The 24,495-nt window shown below is 43.3% G+C and overlaps 1 protein-coding gene across 4 annotated transcripts; it reads right to left on the bottom strand.

Annotated features, from left to right (window-relative positions):
• Positions 1-3,270: 3,270 nt before the first annotated feature.
• Positions 3,271-23,577, bottom strand: LOC121299871 (potassium voltage-gated channel subfamily C member 1-like). 4 transcript variants are annotated; one of them, XM_041228043.1, is made up of 4 exons: positions 21,714-23,577; positions 8,055-8,958; positions 6,293-6,524; positions 3,271-4,078 (listed from the first exon to the last, which is right to left on the bottom strand). In XM_041228043.1, the coding sequence occupies exons 1-4, from the start codon at positions 22,317-22,319 to the stop codon at positions 4,021-4,023; spliced, it is 1,800 nt and encodes a 599-aa protein (XP_041083977.1). In that variant the 5' UTR covers positions 22,320-23,577; the 3' UTR covers positions 3,271-4,020. The 4 variants fall into 4 exon arrangements, with proteins under 4 accessions (XP_041083977.1, XP_041083979.1, XP_041083980.1 ...); XM_041228045.1 differs by having other exon boundaries at positions 3,271-3,478; XM_041228046.1 differs by having other exon boundaries at positions 6,281-6,524; positions 21,714-23,576.
• Positions 23,578-24,495: the final 918 nt, after the last annotated feature.

The following is a 24,495-nucleotide window of genomic DNA, read 5'->3' as shown; positions in this document are numbered from 1 at the left end:
ACAGATATCATTTGCAGTTATTTCTTCATCCAAGCCCCCGTCTGTGGATAATGACAGTGTTCTTGAAATGAACATTAGCCACACCCACTTTGATACTGTAACGAGGTCACGTGTGCAGAGGAAAGATGCCGAACTCATGTCAAATTACACACTGCTGGTTTACACACTGAAAAGTTTTCACAGCGTGTTTTCCTTGTGCAGTGACACAACGCGTTCATTATTCTCCAATTCACTGGGTAAAAACACCCAACAGACTAGTTCTGTTTTGGAGTCTGAGATTGTCTCTGTTTTTTCTATTTTTTATTCAAGTGCGTTGCCATGGTGATACTGAACACAGTTTCCATGGCGAAATGTTCCTCAAGCCGGATCTCACAGCAGATTGGTTTAACACCTCTCATCCCAGGCCAATGAGATACCGGAGAGCTTGGGATAAACTACAGGGGGGGAACTAAGACTCCAGACTTCCCCTCTTTATAAATATACAGCGTGACCCAGAAACCAGGGAATGAAAGAAACTGTCAACATTGTTTAAACACATCTAAAAATGTGCATTCTGCTTAAAGTGATTACATTTAAAAATGTGCCACTATAGGCTCAAAGAGTCATCGCTGCTGAGACTTTCCCACAACATTCTTAGCCTGAGAGACACCCTGCTGTCTTGTCAGTCCTGACTGAAACCGACTTGCCATGCCCAATCACACCCAGTGATAATGGATCCTTCTCTCCAGTTTAACCAGCTTCCCAGCATGGCTGCAGAGCCCCTAACGATTCTAACAAAAGCCACTGACCCCCGTTGTGATTCCCTGATCATTGCATTCCTTGCTTGGAACCGGTTTCAGCTTTATTATTGCTCGTGTTTCAGATGTGTGTTTACTCCCCTCTTGGAGGACCGTTGAGGATGGTACTTTGCTGTCCTTCAGATGGTTGTGAAGTCACAAAGCTTGTCAATCAGGAGGCCTCTTGCCGCTGCTGCGGGACCCTGACCCATGCTAAGAGGCATTCTAGTGCTCTAAATAGCTGCCCCTCTTGTGTTAAGGTTGAGGAGGGTAGTGCTGGAAACACAAGTGCTATAAAAGGCTTTCTATTATCATTTGTGACTCATTTCAAAGGACTGAATAGGAAAGTTGAATAAGAAAATGTTGATATGCATTGCATTCAAAATCTGTTTTAAGTTCTCTATCTATACATCTATAAATCACCAAAATGAACTGCTAAAAATTCCTCTGCCAAGACTGAAAAACATATATGCATTATAAACATATATGCATTGTACATATCTATCTATCTATCTATCTATCTATCTATCTATCTATCTATCTATCTATCTATCTATCTATCTATCTATCATTACAATTGTATGGGTAACCCCACTTTTAATTGGAAATAAAGTTGACAAAATGTCTCCACATATGCCAGATACACCCTGCTGAACTCTCCCAGTTCTAGTGAGTGCAGGTCCCACAATCTCTCGCTTCAAATCAACTCTCAAGACCCACTTGTTCTCTCCTGCTTTTAATGGTCTCTAAGCCTGGTTTCTGTTATCAGCTGTTGTCTGAATTGTTATTTCAGGTTTTTTACTCCATCCTATCTGTATGGTTCTGCTTGACACACGCATCCACAATGTCTAGAGTTCACATCCTAGCCTTGTATTTAGTGCAGTATGTCTGTATTTAATGTATTTGCATTGTGTTTTTTATTGTCTGTATTGAATGTGCTATGCCCTGTATTTCACTGTGTTTAATGTATTTGCATTGTGTTATATGCTGTTTGTATTGAATGTGCTATGCCCTGTATTTCACTGTGTTTAATGTATTTGCATTGTGTTTTTTATTGTCTGTATTGAATGTGCTATGCCCTGTATTTCACTGTGTTTAATGTATTTGCATTGTGTTTTTTATTGTCTGTATTGAATGTGCTATGCCCTGTATTTCACTGTGTTTAATGTATTTGCATTGTGTTATATGCTGTTTGTATTGAATGTGCTATGCCCTGTATTTCACTGTGTTTAATGTATTATGCATTGTTTTTTTATTGTTTGTATTGAATGTGCTATGCCCTGTATTTCACTGTGTTTAATGTATTTGCATTGTGTTTTTTATTGTCTGTATTGAATGTGCTATGCCCTGTATTTCACTGTATTTAATGTATTTGCATTGTGTTTTTTATTGTCTGTATTGAATGTGCTATGCCCTGTATTTCACTGTGTTTAATGTATTTGCATTGTGTTTTTTATTGTTTGTATTGAGTGTGCTATGCCCTGTATTTCACTGTGTTTAATGTATTTGCATTGTGTTTTTTATTGTCTGTATTGAATGTGCTATGCCCTGTATTTCACTGTGTTTAATGTATTTGCATTGTGTTTTTTATTGTCTGTATTGAGTGTGCTATGCCCTGTATTTCACTGTGTTTAATGTATTTGCATTGTGTTTTTTATTGTCTGTATTGAGTGTGCTATGCCCTGTATTTCACTGTGTTTAATGTATTATGCATTGATCCTCACTATCTTGTAAAGCGCTTTGTGATGGTGGTCCACTATGAAAGGCACTATATAAAATAGATATCGATTGATTGATTGCTTGATTGTGAAATTACATTGTTAGCCATTAGGCTGAGCGGCGGGCTGTCGTTGCTATGGTCCCATTGTGACGTTTGTTTTTTACTCTGCTGCGCCGCTGCAGCTTCTCCTGGTTCAGAATCCCACTGAAGCGCTATCCACTTGCCCCACAGTGCACTTCATCCTCACGGGTAGCTCAGTGTTTTTCTGATCGCTTATGTGTGTTTTGTCTCCTAAGAGAAGAGCCGAGTTGTTTGCCGCTGTGTGCTTTCACTCTGTCTCTGCCTAACCCCGTCTCTCCAAATCCCTCGTCTCAAAGGGACCTGTCGAAAGAGCCTGGGAGCAGTTCATCTCCCATGGCAGCGAGGCCCGGCTATGATTACCCTGCTCTCCTTACCTGTGTGATGATGTGCTCCGTCGAGGGGAGGCTGTAATGAGCACGACAGAGCCTGTGCTTTCAACTCTCTGTGGGGGGACACGACGAGCAACAGCGTAAAAAACAAACCACGCAACCACCAATACAGCATCCCGCCGGCTGGACGCGTTTCACTGTGTAGAAAGGAGGGAATATGTGGGAATATGAGGGGGGGGTGGTCTGAAACAGCAATTATATCCTTTTCCTTCCCTATTTAAAAAGCAATGTACCTGCTCAATGTGAAACAACAAGGGGTAACAGTGTACAGCCAGGATATAAAACAACCACCCATCAGATACAATGACAATGGAAATCTCTTTATTGGTTTTCCAGCAGAAAGACACAAGGTAGTAACGGTATTGCCGTAGACACACGTGAGACGTAACAGAGTCAGTACAATTCACCCAGAGCAGAGAGTACACATTTTAATAGGAGGACCGCTTCTACTGTAGCATCTCTATTCAATGCCTTCTCTCTGAATAGATTTTGCAGCTGGCTTCTTGTTATTGCTAAAAACAAAACAAAACAAAACAAAAAAACACAACAGTAAAAACTACAATGTAATAAATGGAAGTGTAATTGGGACAGAGCAGAGGAATCAGTTTGCTCAGGTGCGCATCGATCCGCATCTGCAAGAATCAGGAGCGCTCTACCATGCATGATCTGGGCTTGGCGTTTAGAAGCTGAAAGATTTGAAACGGAAGGAGAGTTTCTGTCTAGAGGCGGTGTCACAACACCGTTCTGTGCAATTAAAACGGACAAGGATCTTAAAGTCGAAGCCAAGATGATTTGGGGGAAAAAAAAAAAAAAAAAAAAAAAAAAAACACTGCACGGCAAATGAATTGCAACTGGGCGATTTAAAAAAAAAAACAAAAAAAACCCCATATATTTTACTGTTATGTTTTTATTCAAGCAATGTCCTGCATCTAAATGAAACGATCTCTTTCCTGCCAGAGAACTTGAGACAGAGGATCCAGAATCTGAGTTTAGCTTCACACTCACAAACTCCACTGTAATATTTAGACACGTATTCCGTTGTATTGTATGTTCATCACATGTGCTTGATGGATGACAGGCTGTCTTTCACTGACATGCCATCTTCACAACACCTTTGAAAAATAAAGATCAAGGATCACCGGTTGGTCCATATTACATCGATTAGACAGTATCAAATACCACATGTGCAGTACAGTACAGTACATTATGTATAGCAGTTGGGTGTAGTGTTTTTTTAAAGCCTAATGCTGAGTTACTTCCACTTATGAGAGAAGTTCACATAGATACTTTATAATACCCCTAGTTTGAGGTTAACTAAACATTAATTTCACAGAAGACGTGCGCTGTTTTTCCTGGGATCGTGATACATATTATACAGTGTCAATCATGCAACGCGTGTATTATGGCCGAAGAGTGTGTGTTTGTACAGTATGATGTCTTCAGAAGCATGTATAGGGTCGGCAGGATAGTCCTTCAAAATGTGAATTCAAATTCCCTCGGTTTGGTGGAAGGACCCCCCCCCCCTCCACCTCCCAAGGCACTTCATTTCTGTGCCTGTAGGGGGCTCCAGCAGACCCCAGTACCGCTCCCTCTCGTTCAGCAGCCGTGAGCAAAACCCACCCCAGTCAGTGTCGACCTCCGCTGGCTTATATTGAGAAGAAGCGAGGGCGTTTTTGCAGTTTATCTGCATTTAAAAAATAGAATCGTTAAGAAAAATAAAAATGTGTTTATGTTACAGCCCTTGCTATTGTACATACGAGGAGAATACAAATAAACATTGATATATGCTGTATCTATCTATCTATCTATCTATCTATCTATCTATCTATCTATCTATCTATCTATCTATATATCTATCTATATATATATATTTATAAACCGCGATAATCAGTTCTTGGCTAGCCCGTTTTCTTTCTCTTTACACATATCACTCGGGAATCTGTATCTGAAACACGGGCAGACTCAGACAGCACGCTTTTTGCACTGTGTGCAGAGGAAGCAGGTTCAAACGTGTCGCGGTGAATTAGAGGATACTGGATGACTGTTTACAGAGTTCTGTAGCTCGTCCACTAATGAGGGTGACTTCATCCACGACTAGCCCGGCCCCTTGGGTAAAATAACTATATTGTATATAACGTCTTCTATTGTTATAAAAGAAAGCCTCTTACAACCCCACCATAACTAGGACGAAAAGGGTTAGGGTCCTGATCTCAACTCGCGATGCACCGAGTCAATGGCGGTCCACGCATGTCAGCAAAATGTTGAACAAATGAAATCGTATCACACAGGGTTTTCTGTATCCCATAGCTGCTAATGCTATCATCACACGTTTTTTTCCCCCCCCCAGGTGGTGTGTTTGTTAAAACAGCTGGAAAGCTGGGGAGGCAGGAAGCTGCCCAAGGCTGTGTGCCCTTGCTATCCCATCATTTTTTCTCCTTTCTAAGTGGAATTTGCACTCATTTTAAAAGGTGCCAGGGTTCTGAAGTCCTCTAAAGTCGGCCTCTCATTTTAGTGTGGATCCAGGGGGGGCAGCAATCCTATTACAGCGCCTCATAAGGAAAATCTATTAAAGTCAATCGCTGACTTTGCTGGCATACTTTTTAAACCTCAAAAAAAAAAAAAAAAAAAAAAAGAAATCAGTATTGGAATTTATCCAAAAAAAACAAAAATCATAAACCGCTTGGCACAGCTCATCACAAGTGAGAAGCTTCTTTCATTCGTAATACTGGTTTGGATTTCTACCAGGAACCCTTCACAGCGAAGGCCAGGCAATTCGTTATGAGATCGTTCGTCCAGAATCATGGCTAATAAATCATTATGAAATGCTGAACACATGTTGCAGGTTTAACTTTTACCATATATGTCTGTGCTTGGACTTTTGGGAATGTAATCTGCAAATGTAGCAACACTTCCACATGTATTCATCTGCATTGTTTTAGCATGACGCACTACACTGCCCCCCCCCCCCCATTATAAAGCATCTGTCAGGAGCCACAGTTAAGAGATTACTTCTGTATGACTTCCCCATATAACAGTGAAATGAGAGCCACAACCACAGTGCAAGAGTTTGAAAATGAGGGGAGCGCTGCACAGCGCATGTTAAAATGGGGGCAGCGCTGCACAGCACGTGTTAAAATGGGGGCAGCGCTGCACAGCGCGTGTTAAAATGGGGGCAGCGCTGCACAGCGCGTGTTAAAATGGGGGAAGCGCTGCACAGCGCGTGTTAAAGCGATCCCTGATGTTGTGCAGGGGCCATAGCCAGGCTCTAAACCACACGTTCTGGGGCTCCCCACTAATGGGAAACGCCAGCAGACCTTTTGGCTCACAGGAAGTTTTCCTTTCCGTTCCTCTCCCGGCTGCCTGTATCTGTTCGGACGGTGGAGTCAATGGCGCAGGAGAAATCTCCTGCTGTCAGCAGGAAGCAGGTGGCTTCTTTCTTGCTCTTTCCCCTGGAGCCGGTGCGGATTGGCCACTTGTTGTCAGGCGACAGGGGCTTGCTCACCTCTCCAGACTCTTCGTCTGACAGCACCACGCTGGCGTCGCCATTCTGCTTTGAATCTGAGAAACAAAATGCAACGTGCAGTTTGGTGGCGTGGTACAGGACAGCCCTAACCAGGGTGCGGGTCGTTAGAAGGGCTTTACTGGGGATTAAGGGGCGGGTTTCCTCATAATGGACACTTTCTGGTAATAAATGTACATGGTTAGTTAGATATATTATTCAAAAAAGGACTGTTTCAAAAATGCCTTTAAAAAAAAAACAGCAACAACATCCAAAACTTTTGATCACACCTATGCCAAAATCTAACGAGCAACCAAGCCGACCAAACCAAGGTTTTCCTTGTAATAACAGCAGTCACATGCTCAATGTATGGATGTTTTTTCTTGTCGGTTTCTTTCCTGCCCTGTCAGTCCTTACTGAAAGCAGGTACCTCTTTTTGCCAGTTTTTCCGAGAGGTGCCAATGTTTATAGATACAGTCCTGGCCAGCTGGCACAGGCAGCAAGATGTCTATGAACTGTAAATCTCATCGCATTCCTTACATTCGTGTAGCATTGTCTCCCATGGACTGCTTGCACTGCGAATCCTATATTTAACATGGTGTTTATATGACTGTTGTAAGGATGTTTTTTAATTGTTTTTAATTCAAATCAAGCCAGCAGTTCGCAAACCCCCTTTTCACCAGCTTTAGGGTGGTTTTAATAGTTAATCTCATTTATGAGTTCATCTCAAAACACTACATTATCCTACGAGAATCTTTAACAAACAATATTGCTTAAAAACCAAACAGCACTTTTGTGCAAAGACTCCGAAGTTCTAAGCCTGGCACATAAGAGCTGGAACTTCTATTCACTTTATTGAACCCGTGCTTTGCAATGATTGATGTTCAGTTTGTCTCTCCCCCATTTATTATTTGAGGAAACTAAAGCAGAAAGGTTTTGAAGCGCTTTCTTATCCCCAAAGCCAGCGGGCTCTCATTGCACTTCAGAAGACCTGAGGGCTCTGAACTGGAAAAAAAACTAAACAACTTTAAGGTTTTAAAAATCTATTTCCCAGCCCTTTTCAATCTATCATCTTCTGTGCCATTGTCAGATATCCTTAATTTTCTCAACACTATAAATTTTGTCTCAACACTATAAAGCAGCCCTGTGCTTTTGAATTTCAACTGAAATGTAATGTTTGGTTTTGTTCACTGAAGTAGGGTATATAAAGATGCTATAATGTCTCTTTGCTGTATTAGTTTCAGAGCTTCATTATCTGCTAAACACAAGCTACCAGGCTTTGAAAAGCAGAGTGCTATGCATAGACATTGTACAGCTATGACCAAAAGTTTTGCATCCCTATAGAATGAACACATTTTGCTTCACAAAGTCGAATGAAACCTGCTGAATAATGTTGCATTAACATATTGACTTACATATTGCTTTTGTAGTTTTCCATAAACTTAATGAAAAAATTGACAAAAACGGAATAATGTGATATTTCAAAATCTAACATCAAATACTCTCAATCCTCAATCCTGTCTCAAATCTAAAATTGTAGGTGATGATGAGCCTTTGGCCCTGGCTGTCAAGTGTGATTTCCTCCCTACCTGACCGGTTCCTCCCAACAGCTTCCTCAGTCGCCAGTGGGAAGGTGTCGCTCTGGGTGCTGTTCTGAGGGGAGCTGATCTCCGATTTCTCCAGCTGGACGTTGGGGTTGTGTTTCTTCTTCTTAGGCAGCTTCTGCTTGGCCATGGCCAGTGAGTAGTACATCCCAAAATTATTCACGATGACAGGCACGGGCATGGCGATGGTCAGCACTCCTGACAGGGCACACAGAGCCCCGACCAGCATGCCAGACCAGGTCTGGGGGTACATGTCCCCATAGCCCAGGGTGGTCATGGTCACCACAGCCCACCAGAAACTGATGGGGATGTTCTTGAAGTGAGTGTGCTCACTGGCTGTGGGGTCGTTGGGGTCGGCACCCAATCTCTCGGCGTAATAGATCATGGTGGCGAATATAAGGACGCCCAGAACCAGGAAGATGATAAGGAGACAGAACTCGTTGATGCTGGCCCTCAAAGTGTGACCAAGCACTCGCAGCCCCACGAAGTGGCGGGTCAGCTTGAAGATCCTGAGGATGCGTACGAAGCGTACCACCCGCAGGAAGCCCAGCACATCCTTGGCCGCCTTCGACGACAGTCCACTGAGTCCCAGCTCCAGGTAGAAAGGCAGGATGGCCACGAAGTCGATGACGTTCAGCAGGTTCTTGATGAAGACCAGCTTGCTCGGGCAGCAGATGATGCGGATGAAGAACTCGAAGGTGAACCAGACCACGCAGACGCCCTCCACCACGGTCAGCATGGGCTCCGTCTCCACTTCCAGGTAGGTCAGCGTGTATGTGCTGTTCACGTACTCTGTCCGGTTCACGATGCGGTTGAATGCCTCGTGCGTCTCCAGGCAGAACGTGGTGATGGAAACCACGATGAAGAACAAGGAGACGAAAGCAATGACCTGGAAGAGGCAGAGAGGGATAGAGGAGATTCTAGTAAGCATCTGCTTTTATGAATGGCCGCTCGGTTAATACTGACTAATAGACAACTCTGCTCTTAATGATAACAGACAGGCAATGATCATGTGTGGCTTATCCATGATAAATGTAGCCAGATTTTAACCTGTTCACAGGCCAAATCACACACTTTTCTAAACAACATGGAGAGATCTCTGTCATGCATTGGTAATCCATAGTTATTGACCAGGAATTAGTTATTATGAACAGGTCAAAGAACAGGAAGGATCGTGGGTAGCTATGAACATTTGAGTGGCGATCCTTCGGGAGGCACAAATCGAAGCTGTCACGTTGACAACGAGACAAATGTGTTTATTTTACAGACAGGGTGTGATTATAATATAAGTTCTGTGCTATGTTTTTTTTTCTTTTGATAGGGATTTTACCTTAGCGCACAGTGCCACCAGATGGCCAAATGTTGTAACTGGAGAAATGATCAAAAAAGAGCAGTAATGGGGGTAAAGCTAAAAGGGAAGTGGCTGTCACCCAGTTGAAATTATTAGAAGCACAGCTAGGCGATTAGGCACTAAATGGAAAGGGAGTTACATACTAGCGTGAAGAGCAAGCAAAGTTTCTCTATACCAGCATTCCCATCATACACACCCCAAATGACCAATGTGAGGAAATTCAGGGCTTAAGAGCCACAATACCTAATGAAGTGGACAGCTTTCAGGAGAACTAGAATTCCTTGTATCAAGCAGGATGGTTTCAGCATCTGCTAGCTGGCCCGTTATTATCCCCAAGCATCACTATTCCACCCTCCCCCTCGTGCCATTTGTACTGATCCAACGTTATATCTGTCTTCTATTCTATATCTATTTGTAGTGCTCCTTTGGTTGTCTTTGTGACGATGGCTGGTCCACATGATCTCACTGAGAGAGGTGAGAACCCCCTGTAACCACAACGATCGGCTGCAGCCTCTCTAAGCACCAAAGTAACGGGTCAAACCCTGCCTGTTACTTCACTGCTGAAGAACGAGAGATATTGATATTCTATTGCCCCTATATTTAGAGAAAGAGAGCAGGGCTCATGCAACACTGCTAGAGACACACTGCCAGTAACTTGACACAGCTTTGTGCTGATGTGCCCTGTTCCTTAAGCTTTGTAGAGAGAGCCTAGTATTGTCATTATTTCTGTTGCTGTTTGCTTGGGGGAGCAGAGAGAACCCACAGTGAAGCAATAAGGGAATGCCTCTGTAATTCCAAATGAATTCATCACTGTTTGTTAGTGCCATCTGAACTTAGAACGGCAAGAAGACAGATGATTATATACTTAGAGGCTCTGCACCAATCATCCAACACAGTCTTTCTTATATCAGGGATATGGAATTTCAGATCCTGTGGCTAAAATCACTCCCCTACGTTTAAAAAGTAATTGTAGGATTCTAATTCAGGTTTTTTACCAGTGCCCCTGTTGCTAAGTGCTTTAGAATTGCTGTAGAAAGCGTTGCATGTGTATATAAACCACCACTGCCCCAATCAAAGCAGACAATAGTTATACAAATCTTTCTATAGCTGGACTATTTTAAACGCTCTTTTTTTAGCACTGGAGCTGGTGTTTAGACTCTTAGCTGCCCCGCTGTCTGAATCCACACTGGAGATCATGCTTGTCTTCTGGGCAGTGAGAGGAGAGAGGGTGCCTGTGGAGAGGCAGGTCAAATGAGTTTGATGATCTCCAATATGCTAACCTTTCAGGTCAGGCTGGGATTCCTGGTGCGCAACAGGAGTCCTAGCTGCGCCACATCGCCATATGCCACTGGACCAGACCATGCAAGTGACCCACACTTCACGGGTCTGACCCACAAAATGACATTAAAATGGGCAGACCCACGACAGTCATTGTACAACCTGCAAAATAAAACTTATAGGTAAGATCCCATTTGAGGTTAATCTTGGCTGGTTTCCGGCCTCAGTGCACAGCGCCAGACTAGAGTCTGAATAAGCAGATGAGTGTACATTGTTTGGGTGATTGCAAAAAAAACCCTCAAGTTTCTCATTATCAACAATGTTGCTGTTATCCTTTTTTTTATTGATTCGAAATGTAATTTTAATAATTTAGGTCAGATTATAATATTGATTGGGTATAATACTGATTGTGTTATAAATATTGATTGTGTTATAAATATTGATTGGGTATAATATTGATTGTGTTATAAATATTGATTGTTCTTAAAGTCTTTAAGCAAAGAGGAATCAATTCGGATCGTTTTGATGTGTGGTGCTGATGATCAATGGAGTGTAGCTGTCTGATTTAACAGAGCTTAATCGCATAATTGCCTATGATGCTTGACTTATGGGGCTAAATTATTGAATATAACGGTACACAGCCTTTCAGTTTGAGTCAAGAGGTTGTGATTTAAAGAATGAGTTTAGCTTTATTCAACATCTTCTAGGATATTCTTGAAGAAGGCTTGACCTCCTGTAGCCTTCAATTTCCCCTGAATCTAAACACAAGCTGCCCGAGCCTCATTGCTGGATTGAAAGCTAATTCAAGTTAGTAACAGACATTCCCCGGGCTGCTGAAATGAGAAGGATCGCTGAGGGCTGCTCACAGACTGATCTGCTACAGGACTGGAATGAATCTCTCTGTGGATATTCATCTTCATCGCTGTCATCATCATTATCACCTGCATCGTCCTCCAGCCAGCTAGTACAGAACCAGTCCAGTCAACACACAATAAATAATGTGCCACAAAAAATACAGCAGCTCTGTTTTGCCACGTAGCTCGTAAATTGTTTTATTGATTTGCCCAATGTGTGTTTTTTTTTCAGTTGGAGCAGTGGCGCTTTCTGCATTTAACTAAGCTGGTAAGTAGGAGAAATTGATCTAATCTGAATCCATTATCACATACGAAATAACAATATGACATTGATAATTGTAAAGTCTTTTGTCTAATACAATGAAACCTACACGAATCAAAAGTCGTACAATGGATACTAATTATTACAGTCAAATTGTTAATATGACATTCCCATATCATAAAACATCAATAGTGCCCCTGACTTTCCAAAACCAATAGAGCGGTCAAACCCTCCTGCAAAAACGGCTTAAAAAGGGAACGCTCAGCTGGGCAGCTGTACCGCAGTGCAGCCCTGCGCCAGGCTTGCATGCAATACTGCACTGGCATCCTGACGAGCGCCAAGGCATTTTGGTATCACACCCTGAGGAGAAACACTTGAAACTGCTGGAGATCTCACTCCAGTCTGCAGCCCCTGACCACTTCACACCCGTCAATAGATGTCCATCACTTGAGATAATCAGGAGCAGTGCAGAAAGTGTGTGTGTGTCTGAATGGGTGAGTGTGTGTGTCTGAATGGGTTTGTGTGTGTCACTATTTAAGTATGTCTTTGTTTTCGTGGATATTATGTCTGTGTTTATATGTGCATGCCACTGTTGCTGTGTCTGACTGTCTTTCTGTCTGCGTGTGTCCTTGCAGATTTGTGTCCTCTCTTGAGTTCTCCTGGGTTTCAGCCCACTGCATCGCCCCGAGCTGTCACCAATCTGCAAGTGCATGCAAATGCATAGTGACAAAGCGCTCCAACTTTTCAAACGTATAAACTCAGGAGACAGTAAAACAATTGTCACGTACAAGATCTGCAAATAACGGCTTTTAGCACAGTGGCAACACCATGGTACTCAAGATGGTACGGCTTCAGAGACCATGCACAGAGCTCCGAGGAAAACAAGCAATAAACATTAATAACACAAGCAAAAAATATTAGCTTTGGGTTCAGCTATCCTGACTGCAGTATTTATTAGGAGACTGGCTGACAATATCCTCTCAGTGCAGCTCAGATTACACCTTAAAGGGAAGTGATTTTATCCATAATGTTCTGCACAGTTATCAGCTGCAGGATAGAAACCAAAAGCACGTCCCATATAAAACGGCCGGAGGTTCTTGATAATAGAAGGACTCTGCACTTTAACAAGCTTAGCCAGCTGTTATATTAGCTGGCAGGAGCATAACAAATGCTAAAGGCTTTCAAAGAGCTTGTTCAGTCAGACTTGAAAGAGTTTGCTCTATGAGTGTTGACCTGGGACCCTGTTCAGCATCTCTCTCCCTGAGCGCAGTGGTTTGACAGGGGCCTGTAGTTCCAATAGCAACCCCCACATTGCTTTCTTGTGTTATTTTTCTTCGAGCTGCGGTGTTTGCTAATTTTAGGGAAAATGTGGCTAAAGTCAGGCTGGGGAAGGACAGCCTGGGCTCTGCCCTTCTATCTCAGTCATCCAGACCAAAGCAACTAATCCTCGCTGCCAGTCAGTCCTGGGCTCTGCCCTTCTATCTCAGTCATCCAGACCAAAGCAACCAATCCTCGCTGCCAGTCAGTCCTGGGCTCTGCCCTTCTATCTCAGTCATCCAGACCAAAGCAACCAATCCTCGCTGCCAGTCAGTCCTGGGCCTCTCTCAAGCAGAGATGAGCCATAGTGCTGTGCTTTGTTTTATAAAGGGCTCTCTAGGATGATTCCTCTTGAAGGAGGATTGGCTCTGTGTAAACCTCAGACTACTGTGGGGTGAAGCACTGTCCACTCTGGGCTAAGGACTGTGCAAACTGTATATAAACAACCAATTATAAAAACAAACAACTTCATTCTTTATTACTGTATTATCAGAGCCAACAAGTCCCTCTCCGAATTCTTTGCTTGTAAACATATGCAATGGGTAATGCTATATACAGCACACTGTGGTGCAGTGACAACTCTACAGCATGATACCAAGGGGTATTAACACTGAATGAAATAACAGCAGAGTGCAATTATGTACTAATACAGTCATAGGGTAATTGTAGCACTCTGCATTTATAATTTGATTATCTTCCTTGAGTTATATTTGCGTAACTGCTGTCCTTGCACAGACAGGGAAAGAGTACATTATAAATACAACAATGGAAAACACTTGGAGTACTATAAAATAATTGCAAATGTGCATACAAGTCAAGCCCCCATTCTACAGGACAAACACTACCTGGAAAGTGGACTTGTAACCATTTGTGAACTGGTACGTGCGGCTGCACAGGGCGGATTGAAGGAGAAAAGCTACCTTTTGCATTGTGGGAAAACGTTTGTGTTGTAGTTTGGGCAGCGTTATTTAACAGCCACACCGAACCCTCTGAGCTCCCCTGGGTTTAATGCTATTGAACAGAGAGAAGGCTGGGTCTTTACAGCAGACTGCACTCCACTCTGATGCAGGCTCCTGACCCTGGGCACTGTGCATGCCGCTCCCCCCTGGGCACAGTGCATGCCGCTCCCCTCTTAAAGGCGACGGCTGCTGTGGGCACAACATACTGGCCTAGAAGCTGCTATTAATAATTCATTGCATCCAAACAGTAGACAACACTCCTGCCGAGCACACCTCCCGCTGAAAGCGGTTTTCCTCAAAGGAAATTGTACAGCAGCTGGGCTTAATGAAAGTGTGCACCTGTCATCTGGCTAATTATACAGGCAAAAGCAGGTTCTGGAAAATATTACACCGTGCTGTAAAATATAAGCCATTGAAAAACGGTGAGCTGGGGAGATGGAACACCTGCTTAATATAACAGTATGGGGGTCTGTATATCTGCTCTGCACAAAAACACACACACACACACAACACCTGCTTAATATAACAGTACACACACACACACGCACACACACACACACACACACACACACACACACACACACACACACATCTCTTCTTCTCATGCCATCTATCTTAACTGCCCTGGGTTCTCAGATAGAGAGGTACATGTGCTAGCTGTCCTAATTTGGATTTGCAAGGTAGTCACTGCGGACAGAAATTCTGCTGCTGACACACCAGCAGTCTCAATTGAAATGCTTACACACACACACACACACACACAGCTCATTCATTACAAACCTGCTGGTTCAGTGATGGTTTTGTCAGAACAAAAAGGTGAGCCATCCATCAAAACAAGCAACAAATTCTTCATTATGTTTTTACAACCCTGTCTATGAGAGCTGATAAGCCATTGCTCAGGTAAATTTTGTTCACAGTCACTGTTGGGACTTTACAGCACACTACGGTGCAGAGACACTGCTACAACACGAAGCGAAAGGGTATTAACACTGAATTAAACAACCACACAGTGGAATTAAGCTGCATGTTTTAACTGCACCACAGCAGCAGAATACAGAACTCCTAATAATAACGCAGTCCTGGGGATATTATGGCAACAGTGTGATTAAAGCGCTCTTAATTAGCATTTATAATTTCATTATCATCCTCAGGTTTCAAAAAATTGCCCATGTACTTATAGGGAATAATAGAATAACACAGCAGAAAATGCAAATCTGCATACAATTTAAGGCATGCTTTTGCAGCAACCCCAAACGCTATATAACAATGTCTGAACCCATATCGTAGTTTCATTTCATCACCCTGCCTCTGGAGATCCTAACCTAACCCAGCCTAACAGTTATTACTGTGCAACAGAGAGAGTTCCAGGTCAATGCATTTCATACAGGGCAAAGCCTGCTCTGTCACAATTACTGTCTAAACCTTACGCTCAGGTGATTTGATGCTTGACACACATTCACCACAGCTACTTCTCATAAGAAAAAAACCGTCAGATAGCTTTGAATCTTCAGATCTCTTTATAGCCCACTGCTTTGACTTGATGGAGTTGTTTTTGTTTGGTTTTGCTCTGTAACATTAGCTGCAAGCCCAGATCCTGCTCTCTGATAAATGAAAGCAGCTCAGTTGCTATAGTGTGATCAGCCCCCTGGAATACAAATAGGGCAGACGGCTCTTTAAAGACATGCCGTGCGCGAGGCCTGACCTTTACTGTTCCTCTGAAATCAGGAGAGAACCTTCATTTAGAATTCTGTTCTAGTGTTCCACTGAACCGATCGAAACAGCAGTGGATCTAATTGTTGTTTACCTAATTAATCTGATCACACGTGTACTCTGACATTTTTTTTTATTTTTGTTGTGGAATTTAATTTATGTGAACCAATAAAAACAGACCTTTAAAAAAAAAAAAGATTCTTATTGTATTTAAACAAAAAGAATGCAAGACACTGGGGCTTAACATAGTTTAAAATACTTTATTTCAGAAGGTGGTAACCTTACAAGCCCACAGTTAAATAGAAACACAGGATCTGTCTGCGTTTCCTGTTTTGATCACAGAGCTGCACAGACCTTCCATTGGTATTTAGAGGGTGGAAAAAGATTGTGCTGTGTCGTTCTCTCTGAGTGAAGAGAAGGGCAAGCAGGGTTATACCGGCCGAGAGAAAGCTTCGACAAAGAGGCTGCCCTTCTGCTCTAGCTGAACTGCAGTCTGAACTATGGAAGGATGTAGTGTGCAGGAATATCAGCGGGACAGGGTTTTAGGACGCAGCTGTGATAATCCCATTTAGGCACAATGCATTGGTTCACATAATTTCATAAAGAGCCATTGTGATAGTTCATTGAAGTCTGCCAGTCTGTCAAGAGTACAGTAAGCCTATTCAGCTCTGCTATGTTACAGTAAAAGCCTGAATCTGGTTAATCTTAAGAATTACCAGCAACTGCCTTTACCAAGTAAGCTGGAAAACGTCTGGAATTATAAAGAAGTGTAATGTAATGCATTGTGCCACACGATAACAAGGGTCCCGCTTTGACTTCTTGTTGTTTTTAATGTACGTTTAACCACGCCACCCTGCAGAAAACAGTTTGCAAGAACTCCATGCAAAACAAAGTCTAGACCAAATATCTAAACCCAGTTAATGATGCACCACCAGCCTGTTGATGTGGGAGGTTGGGTGCTTAAAGTCTAAAGACGAAACTACCCTGGACCTGAGATGCTCTTATCTGACCCCATATAGGCCTGAACGCTGAGGGGCGCCATACACCGAAAAACAAACAGGCACAGCAAACTGAAATAAATCTCAAACTGGATGCTCTTCCCGTCCCTAGCTCCTGAGAGTTGGGGAGGTATTGTTTTCTAGTGTGCTGCTGATTCGATTGGCTCTGCAATGGGTGGTCTTCTTTTGGCTTGCTGTCAGAAAGCCTCTATAAAAGCAGAGCTCTGAATAGCTCTGTGGCACGGGGTAGCCCGCCTATCGTACAGAGCCTGAACTCACCTCCCACCGGGCTCCCTGTAGAGGAGACACGGCTGCTTCCGACGGTGGCTGCTGCTTGCTTGATAAATATCAGACGAAGCTCTGGAGACATGTCTGGGCGTGGTGTGGGCACACGAGTGTGTGCGCTTCTCTAGCTTCAAAACCAAGCATATTCGCACGTTGGAGTACACAGCGTGTTGGAGTCAGCTTCTTGGAGTGTGCACCTGCTCCCATACTGCCGGTCCCTTGCAGCGCCATGGTGCCCTATTGCCACCAGTTGTGCCGCATCAGGATCGTTGTGGAATATTTGCTTCAGTGACGTTGCTGGTAATTCTGCTTTTGTACCATCGGAATGCTCCAGTAATGTTTCCAAAACTAGTATTTATATTTAGCTTTGATGTTCCAAAAAAAAAAAATACTTTGGGCCTGATTTTCTACTGTGGGCAAAATACCAATGTAACACATTTACTATGGTGAGGGCAATTTGCCAGCGATTTTCCCATAGGAGGAAATACAAGTGTGAGGCTTTAGGTGGAAACAGAGTAAGACTTCCCTGATATAGCTGATGAGATTTTGCAGGCAGCTGCAGTAGCCCAAGCCCTCCCGCCCTCAAAAACACGAGACCAGGGACCAGCTGATGCCAGCTGCCCGCAGTGCTGCGCCTGTCACCATTGCCCACACGCCTCACGCCTCGCCGGTGACAGACGACCTTCGACTGCCTGCCTGTCTGCTCATTACCGATTCATTCCAGGGGGAAGCTGGTCATATTTGCTCTGAAATCTCAATTTACAGGTGAATGTTGTAGAACACGATGACAGTTCTGAGGTGGAGTTCCAATCCTAAAGGGATGCATTGTCTTCCAGGATCAGCCCGTGAGGAAATAAGATCTTAAATCTGTGAGTCCAGGTGTTTTTACCTTTTCTCTAACATGTCAAGACTGTACACTTATTCTGTTGGAAGAATCTTAACAGCAGCAAGGCTATGATGTTGAGAGTCGTGTTAGGAGAATACTAGGAACCGGATAAGCACTGGGGGCCCAATGTCTCTGCAACACTAAACCATCCATGCACACTCTGGCCCCCCCCACCTCCCCCACCTTGCAGCAAGCACAACCATCACACCTCTCGTGATAGCAGAGCCTGGAGGCTGTGTACAGCGGTGCACAACTCACACAAGCAGCGTGAAGGTCCATTTGTCTGCTCAGAAAGAAAACCCATAATGAAAAAGGTCACAGATTACAATAGACTATTGCCTGCTGTAGCCCAGGGATGAATAGGATTGACTGGTTCTAGAGATCAAAGCTGGGGATAAAGCAAATATCTTTAAAAAAGAATGCAGTCAACACATAGATATACTGCAGATCTTATATACTGCACAACACAGAATATTAACACTAGACACATAGGCATGCATACAGGAGGCATGTTTATCACGTGTTTAGATGTGACTAAGATTTACACACGTAGGCTTTTTAGCAAGACATGACTAAACGTGAACAAGCATCACAAATACAAGTATGCATGCAGGACACAAGGCATAGATGCATGTGAAAGAGCTTTGAGTCAAAATAAAGCCCCACGCATAGAAGATAAATGTGCTGCCTGAATACAGACAATATTTTTTGTTTCTATAGTACAGTCACGGCAGCATATTTTGTTTCAGCATTATTTAATATTCCAAGCATTCTAAGGGCAAATCCTAGTGATTATATCCCTCTAGCTCAGCCAATCAGAGTGCAGAGAATCTTCCCACTGAACTGAGCAGAGATGGAAGGGCACGGTGACCAGGCAAAGTGGATGTGAGGAGAAGCAGCTTGCCAGGAGAGCTCCATGGAGGGGGCCCAGCCAGCAGCCAGTACTGCAATATGAACTCACCGATTGCCACACAGGCATGCAGAACCCCTAATTGTCACCAATGAAGCCCATTTCAGTTAAGCAAGGTTGACAAACATTTTGTGAGTGGCATGAAACTGTCATTAAATATGCCTGTCAGTCCCATGCAGCATGAAGGCATTACCCATGATCCCAGCTGGGCTGTCAGGAAGACAAGGATGCTTTCAACACCTAACGACTGGACTGCAGCTGAACATGTGCGATTCCGGGATCAAAATGAAAATGTACCAATTGGGGTGGCCATGTGTCCCAGCAACGCTCTCGTCTGGTTCCTAGGAACTGCTTGATGGATTTTGGTCAAGTCGACTCTTAAAGGATCCCAATGATCCGGATTCAACAACATCGCTGGGAAGCATTCCTTACCACGCTCTGCGCCAGCATCTCCCACCTTCTGCCAACATCAATCTTTAAATATTTTCCACCGCTGTCCGGGTTTCGATGCTGCGCTTCAAGTATATAGAGTTAAGTTCAACTCCTCTTAGGATCTGAAAAGCTTCAGTCAAGCCCCTCTCCCAATTCTTCTTTGCTCTAGGCTAAATAGATTCAGTCTCCTGAACCTTTCCTCCTTTAAACCCAGGGATTCTCCAAGAACATGGGATCCAAGAACAGAGTATTCTACATGCCGTCCTGCCAGTACATTACAGATCCTATACAGCATCTATATGGGATTAATATACTTCCTCCCGTCTCACCTATACACATATACCTAATCAAAGCACTGTCCTTTATGGGCAATGGAAAGAGATGTAGATGTAGCCCAGTTCTGGTTTATTAAGCTCACTGTAAAACCTTTAACTGCTCTACAATGGGATTCATATCCTCATCTCTTCAGTACATGTCCAGATGTTTGTTTTCTTCTATAAATTGAATGAGATGGAATTGTTAATGTCAGCTGTTCTCAAAGCACTACCATGCCTCGTTTTAAATAGGGGGGTTGTATTTAAGACATGCACATGGTTTGAGTGGAGATCAATGCAATCAGATCTCCATTCACTGTCTCTTCTGCCCTTTACTCCCACTCATCATTAACTTCCTCAGTGAGTCATTGATACCCCTGTACACATTTACACAGAGAGAGACACTCACACAGACACACACAGACACACACAGAGAGACACACACAGACACTCACACACACACTCACACAGATACTCTGTCTCTCCCTCACTGTGTAGTTAGTGCTGGGATGGCAGTTAACAGCCCCTGTCTGCAGCAACAATAACAGCAAGGCTAGTTTTCCAACCAGAGTTTGAGAAACGGCAGTGCTTTCCAATCGTTCCATCTGCAGAAAATCCCCAAAAGCTGTTTGAGATTGCAAGCCGCTGAAGGGCCAACCCCTCCCCTGGTGTTATCCCTTCTGAGAGGATCTGTCGTTTTCATTAATGGGATGATTCTCCAGTCACTGAATGGCTTGTGCAATGACATTGAAGACACCTAATATGCACATCTGTTCTGTAATGTATTATCACATTTATATAGGCATTGTGGCAATAGCTCCTAATTGGACTATAATGCCATTCCACTAGCAGGGAAGGGGGGAGGGATTGATATTGTGTATCACTGACATTATATTTCATTTTATGTAACCTGTGTTGAAATGCTTTGGCAACACTGGATCACTCCTGTCATGCTAAACAAGCCAGTTTGAATTTGAGAGAGAGAGAGAGAGAGAGAGAGAGAGAGAGAGAGAGAGAGAGAGAGAGAGAGAGAGAGAGAGAGAGAGAGAGTAGGGTGAAATGCAATCAGTTTGAATCGGAAATAGAGCTGCTGTGTTATTTAATGTGTCTGAGACTAAAGCAGGTGGGCAAACATTAATAATCAGAAATCAATTGAGACGCTAAGAGATCCTGTTTCTGATCAGCTGCTAAATTACCATCACAATACAAGGTAACCCTTATTAAATTATTATTATAGTAAGGTAAATAAATAAAACAAAAAACTCCAGAGCTGCCCTATTCCTTGAAACATTGTTTTGTGCTGTAAGTAAACAGACGACAATGGGATATAATAGCATATCTGTATAACAAAACATCAAAGACGCATGAAGATCTCAATAAACACCATACGGGCGTGTCTCTTTAATTAACTCCTATTTTTTGAAAGGAAAAAAAAACTGTTCGTTTAGTAAAAAAAACAAACCAAAAAAATAAATAAAAAACTGGAACCAAACAGTTGAGTAATACAATGCGAAGCTGCTAAAGGGCGCTGCACACGCTCATGCCCTAACATTAAACATTGTTTTCACCTTTCCAAAAAATAGGAGTTAATAAAAGACTGGCGTTCAGAAAGGGACTTTCGGCGTACTGCTGTTATCTGAAAGGCCAGTTTAAATGCGATTTTATCCCCCACACCTACCCACCTCGGCTGTATCTGATCATAGTATTTAAGTCAATTTCTTAAAAAAAAAAACAGTTTGAAAAAAGTCCGTGCGCAGTAGTCAAAGCATAATATACAAACTATAATATACAGAAACATACCGTGGCTGCTCGATGTGTACCTAATGAGAGCTAATAAAGGTGGGGTCCAGCCGAACAGATAACAACATTGAATAGCATTTACAAATAATCCACTATTTTCAAATAGGAAATTCATGAGGCTTCAAATGCTTAATCAGCTGTTGAAAAGCGAGTAAGAGCAAGCCTATGCGCGTCCAATTCCAATACACACCTGTAGAGTCGCCTCCCCTGCTTGTACAGAACTGTCTGGGGAGGTGGTACAGGACAGGGAAAGATGTTGCACTCGTGTTTAATCAAATATTTACTTACCCTGGCTGCCATAGACGAGTAAGGGTCTTCGAAAAGGGCCCATATTTTAGGCTGCCAGACCTCCCAACAACCTCGTGATCGATCTGGGCATCCGTCAATAGCCAGGCTCCTTGGCACGTCCTTGCTATCATTGGCATCGTCCAGGTCTGGAGGCTCGAATATATCCAGCGCCTCTTCAGCGTCCCTGTGCTGCCGGTACGTCATCCAGCAGCAGGGTTCCACGTCGGTCTCGTCTATCCCCCAAAAGGCCAGCTCTTCCTCGAACAAGGGTCCGCAGACGTCGGCCGGGCAGTGGAGTTTGCCAGTCCGGTAGTAGTTTAAAACATAGGCAAATATCCCCGGGTGCCGGTCGAAAAATAACTCTTTGTGGCTAGTGTCGAAATCCAAGTTGCGCTGAGGGTCCGGGTCCGCCAGTCTTGCCAGCCTGGTGCCTGGCAGCGTCCGAAGGGTGCTCTTGTATGTTTCGTGTCGGGTACCCCCGACGTTAATGATAATCTTTTCTGAATCTTCTCCCCGGCCCATTTCTTCTTTCAGACATGTTTTGGACGGAGGCTTGTTGCCAGACTTGCGCCCTCGGTAAGATGAGACACACACCGAGCTGATCATAGATTTAGATGGATCGGTCGCCCTGTCCCTCTGCTGTATGAAATGTCCCTTCCTTTAACTCAGAGACAATCGGAGTCGAGTGGGCTACCTGGGATAATCTGTCCTTGTGTCATTGAGAATTGATTCTTATGGCGACTGCAATAAATATCTGTCCTGTTCGATATCGAACAGAAAAGTCTATTGATAAACAAGGAGGTAGATGATCCCCACTGTACAGGAGGAGTGTATTAAAATATATATTCTCTCAAATAACCGCTGGTTCTAAAATACATATTAAATGTACTTAGATTTTGTTTTCTTTTAAAACAAATAGCAGCAACATGCTATGGATTGATATAATAAAATAAAGCTGTTCTAATCGATAGCCAGTTGTCTGTATTATTCAATTAAACTTGGTTAAAATGATTAGTGATGAAATAATAATAAACTAATACGATTTTAATAGCTTTGATGAAAGATTTGGCAAAATGGCAGAATAGTTGGTAATCACAAGGTCTTGTTGTTTACCTCGAATTTCTCAGCTGCGCTGAAAAATCAACAGTTAGTCACGCCTACAGCCTACAGATTTCCTTTCCTTAATAAAAAAAACATTCCTGTGTCTACAGTACAGTCTCTATATTATATTAGTATACGCCTTGATATCAGAACGGAGCTCCAGGTCTGTAGTCTTCTGTACAGGCGGTTATCATCCTTCTTTCCTTGTAATTTCCAGTCTGTTCGTTATCTCTCACCTTTCTCCGCTTGTGTTGTTGATATCCACCAATATCGATCGAAGAGGCAAACTCTATTTTAATTCAAAACCAGTATTACTTTTACAGCCCGTTATCGTTGCAACAACAATCCGAGTGAAATCTCGTTATCTGGGTGACTTCGCCCTTGTAGCACTTCGCTATAGTCTTGCCTCACCCGTGCATAGATCTTGCCAAAGCACACAAATGACCTGTTGCTTTCTCTTCAAATCTGCCTTCCCATATGTACCCAGGCGAGACGATCCAGACGGAGGCTTCGCTAGACAGCTGCAATTACCTATTCTATTCCTGCGGCTTTGTTTGAATGGACACAGGCACACCACGCTTCTCTTTTCGGTGTTTTAAAGCAGCCCCAGCACTATCGCCGACTTATTTTTGATTCAGTCACAGCTGAAACGCGACCCTCCCCTTGATATGTTCCGCCTGATTTCCAGTTGTACAAATTGACCCTCTCTCTCCCTCTCTCTCTCTCCCTCTCTCTCTCTCTCCCTCTCTCTCCCTCTCTCTCTCTCTCTCTCTCTCTCTCTCTCTTTTCTCTCGGACACAGCAACCTGATGAATGGGCGTGTTGCTCTGGAGCCCTCAGGAGAGGACAGCATTCGATATTTACTAACTGGAAAGACCAGCACTCATCTGCGCTTCAACTAGCGCGCCGGTGGTGGTTCACTCCCTTCGGAAGATGCGCTGGTTTTGTCTTATTGTCGAGTTACGCACGGCGCCTGGCTGTTTTCTGTGTTGTCACTGCTTTCCCTTTACAGACCCGTTGATAAGTATCACAGTGTATTTGTTGCATGCAGTCAGTAGCCTATCGTAACCGAGGAAGCAGGCGTGCTGCAGAAAGTATTTCGTAGACATGGGTGTTGGCACGGAGCATCTCAAAGTCTGTCTCCACCGTACAGTCCTACATGTTATAATGACAATATACACACGATGCGATGTTTTGCGGGTTGCTTTCTTAACAAAATGCAATGTATAACCAAGTGTTTATTTAGCTATGGGGTTCAAAGCGTAGCTGGTTTATCACCCAGAGGCTACAGAAAGGCACGTGGTTAGACAGGCTGATACAGGGAGTTATAATGTGTAGACGCATAGACAGCTACACATTTTTACATCAAAACTTGTATTGGAGTCCAGGGCTTGTAACGAGGAGGTAACCAGTTCATATCCCACCTCTGCCACTGACTGACTCACTGTGTGTGACCCTGAGCAATCATTAGCTGATTAATCAATTTATAGAACATGAAATCCACTTTAATCCATCAGTCACGAACACTTTAAATACAGGCATTACATCAATAATGAATACCCCCTTTACTAGCTGAATAATAGATAGATAGATGAATGTGCTTAGATGGGAGAGAGGTTTGTTGAAGTGATGATATATCTATTCAGATAATGTAATCTATTTGTTTTAAGGAGGCGCTGGTA

This window comes from Polyodon spathula, chromosome 25, assembly GCF_017654505.1.
Source record: "Polyodon spathula isolate WHYD16114869_AA chromosome 25, ASM1765450v1, whole genome shotgun sequence".
Lineage (NCBI taxonomy): Eukaryota > Metazoa > Chordata > Actinopteri > Acipenseriformes > Polyodontidae > Polyodon > Polyodon spathula.
Note: the sequence above shows the minus strand (reverse complement) of the source record. Positions and strands in the feature narration are given on the sequence as shown.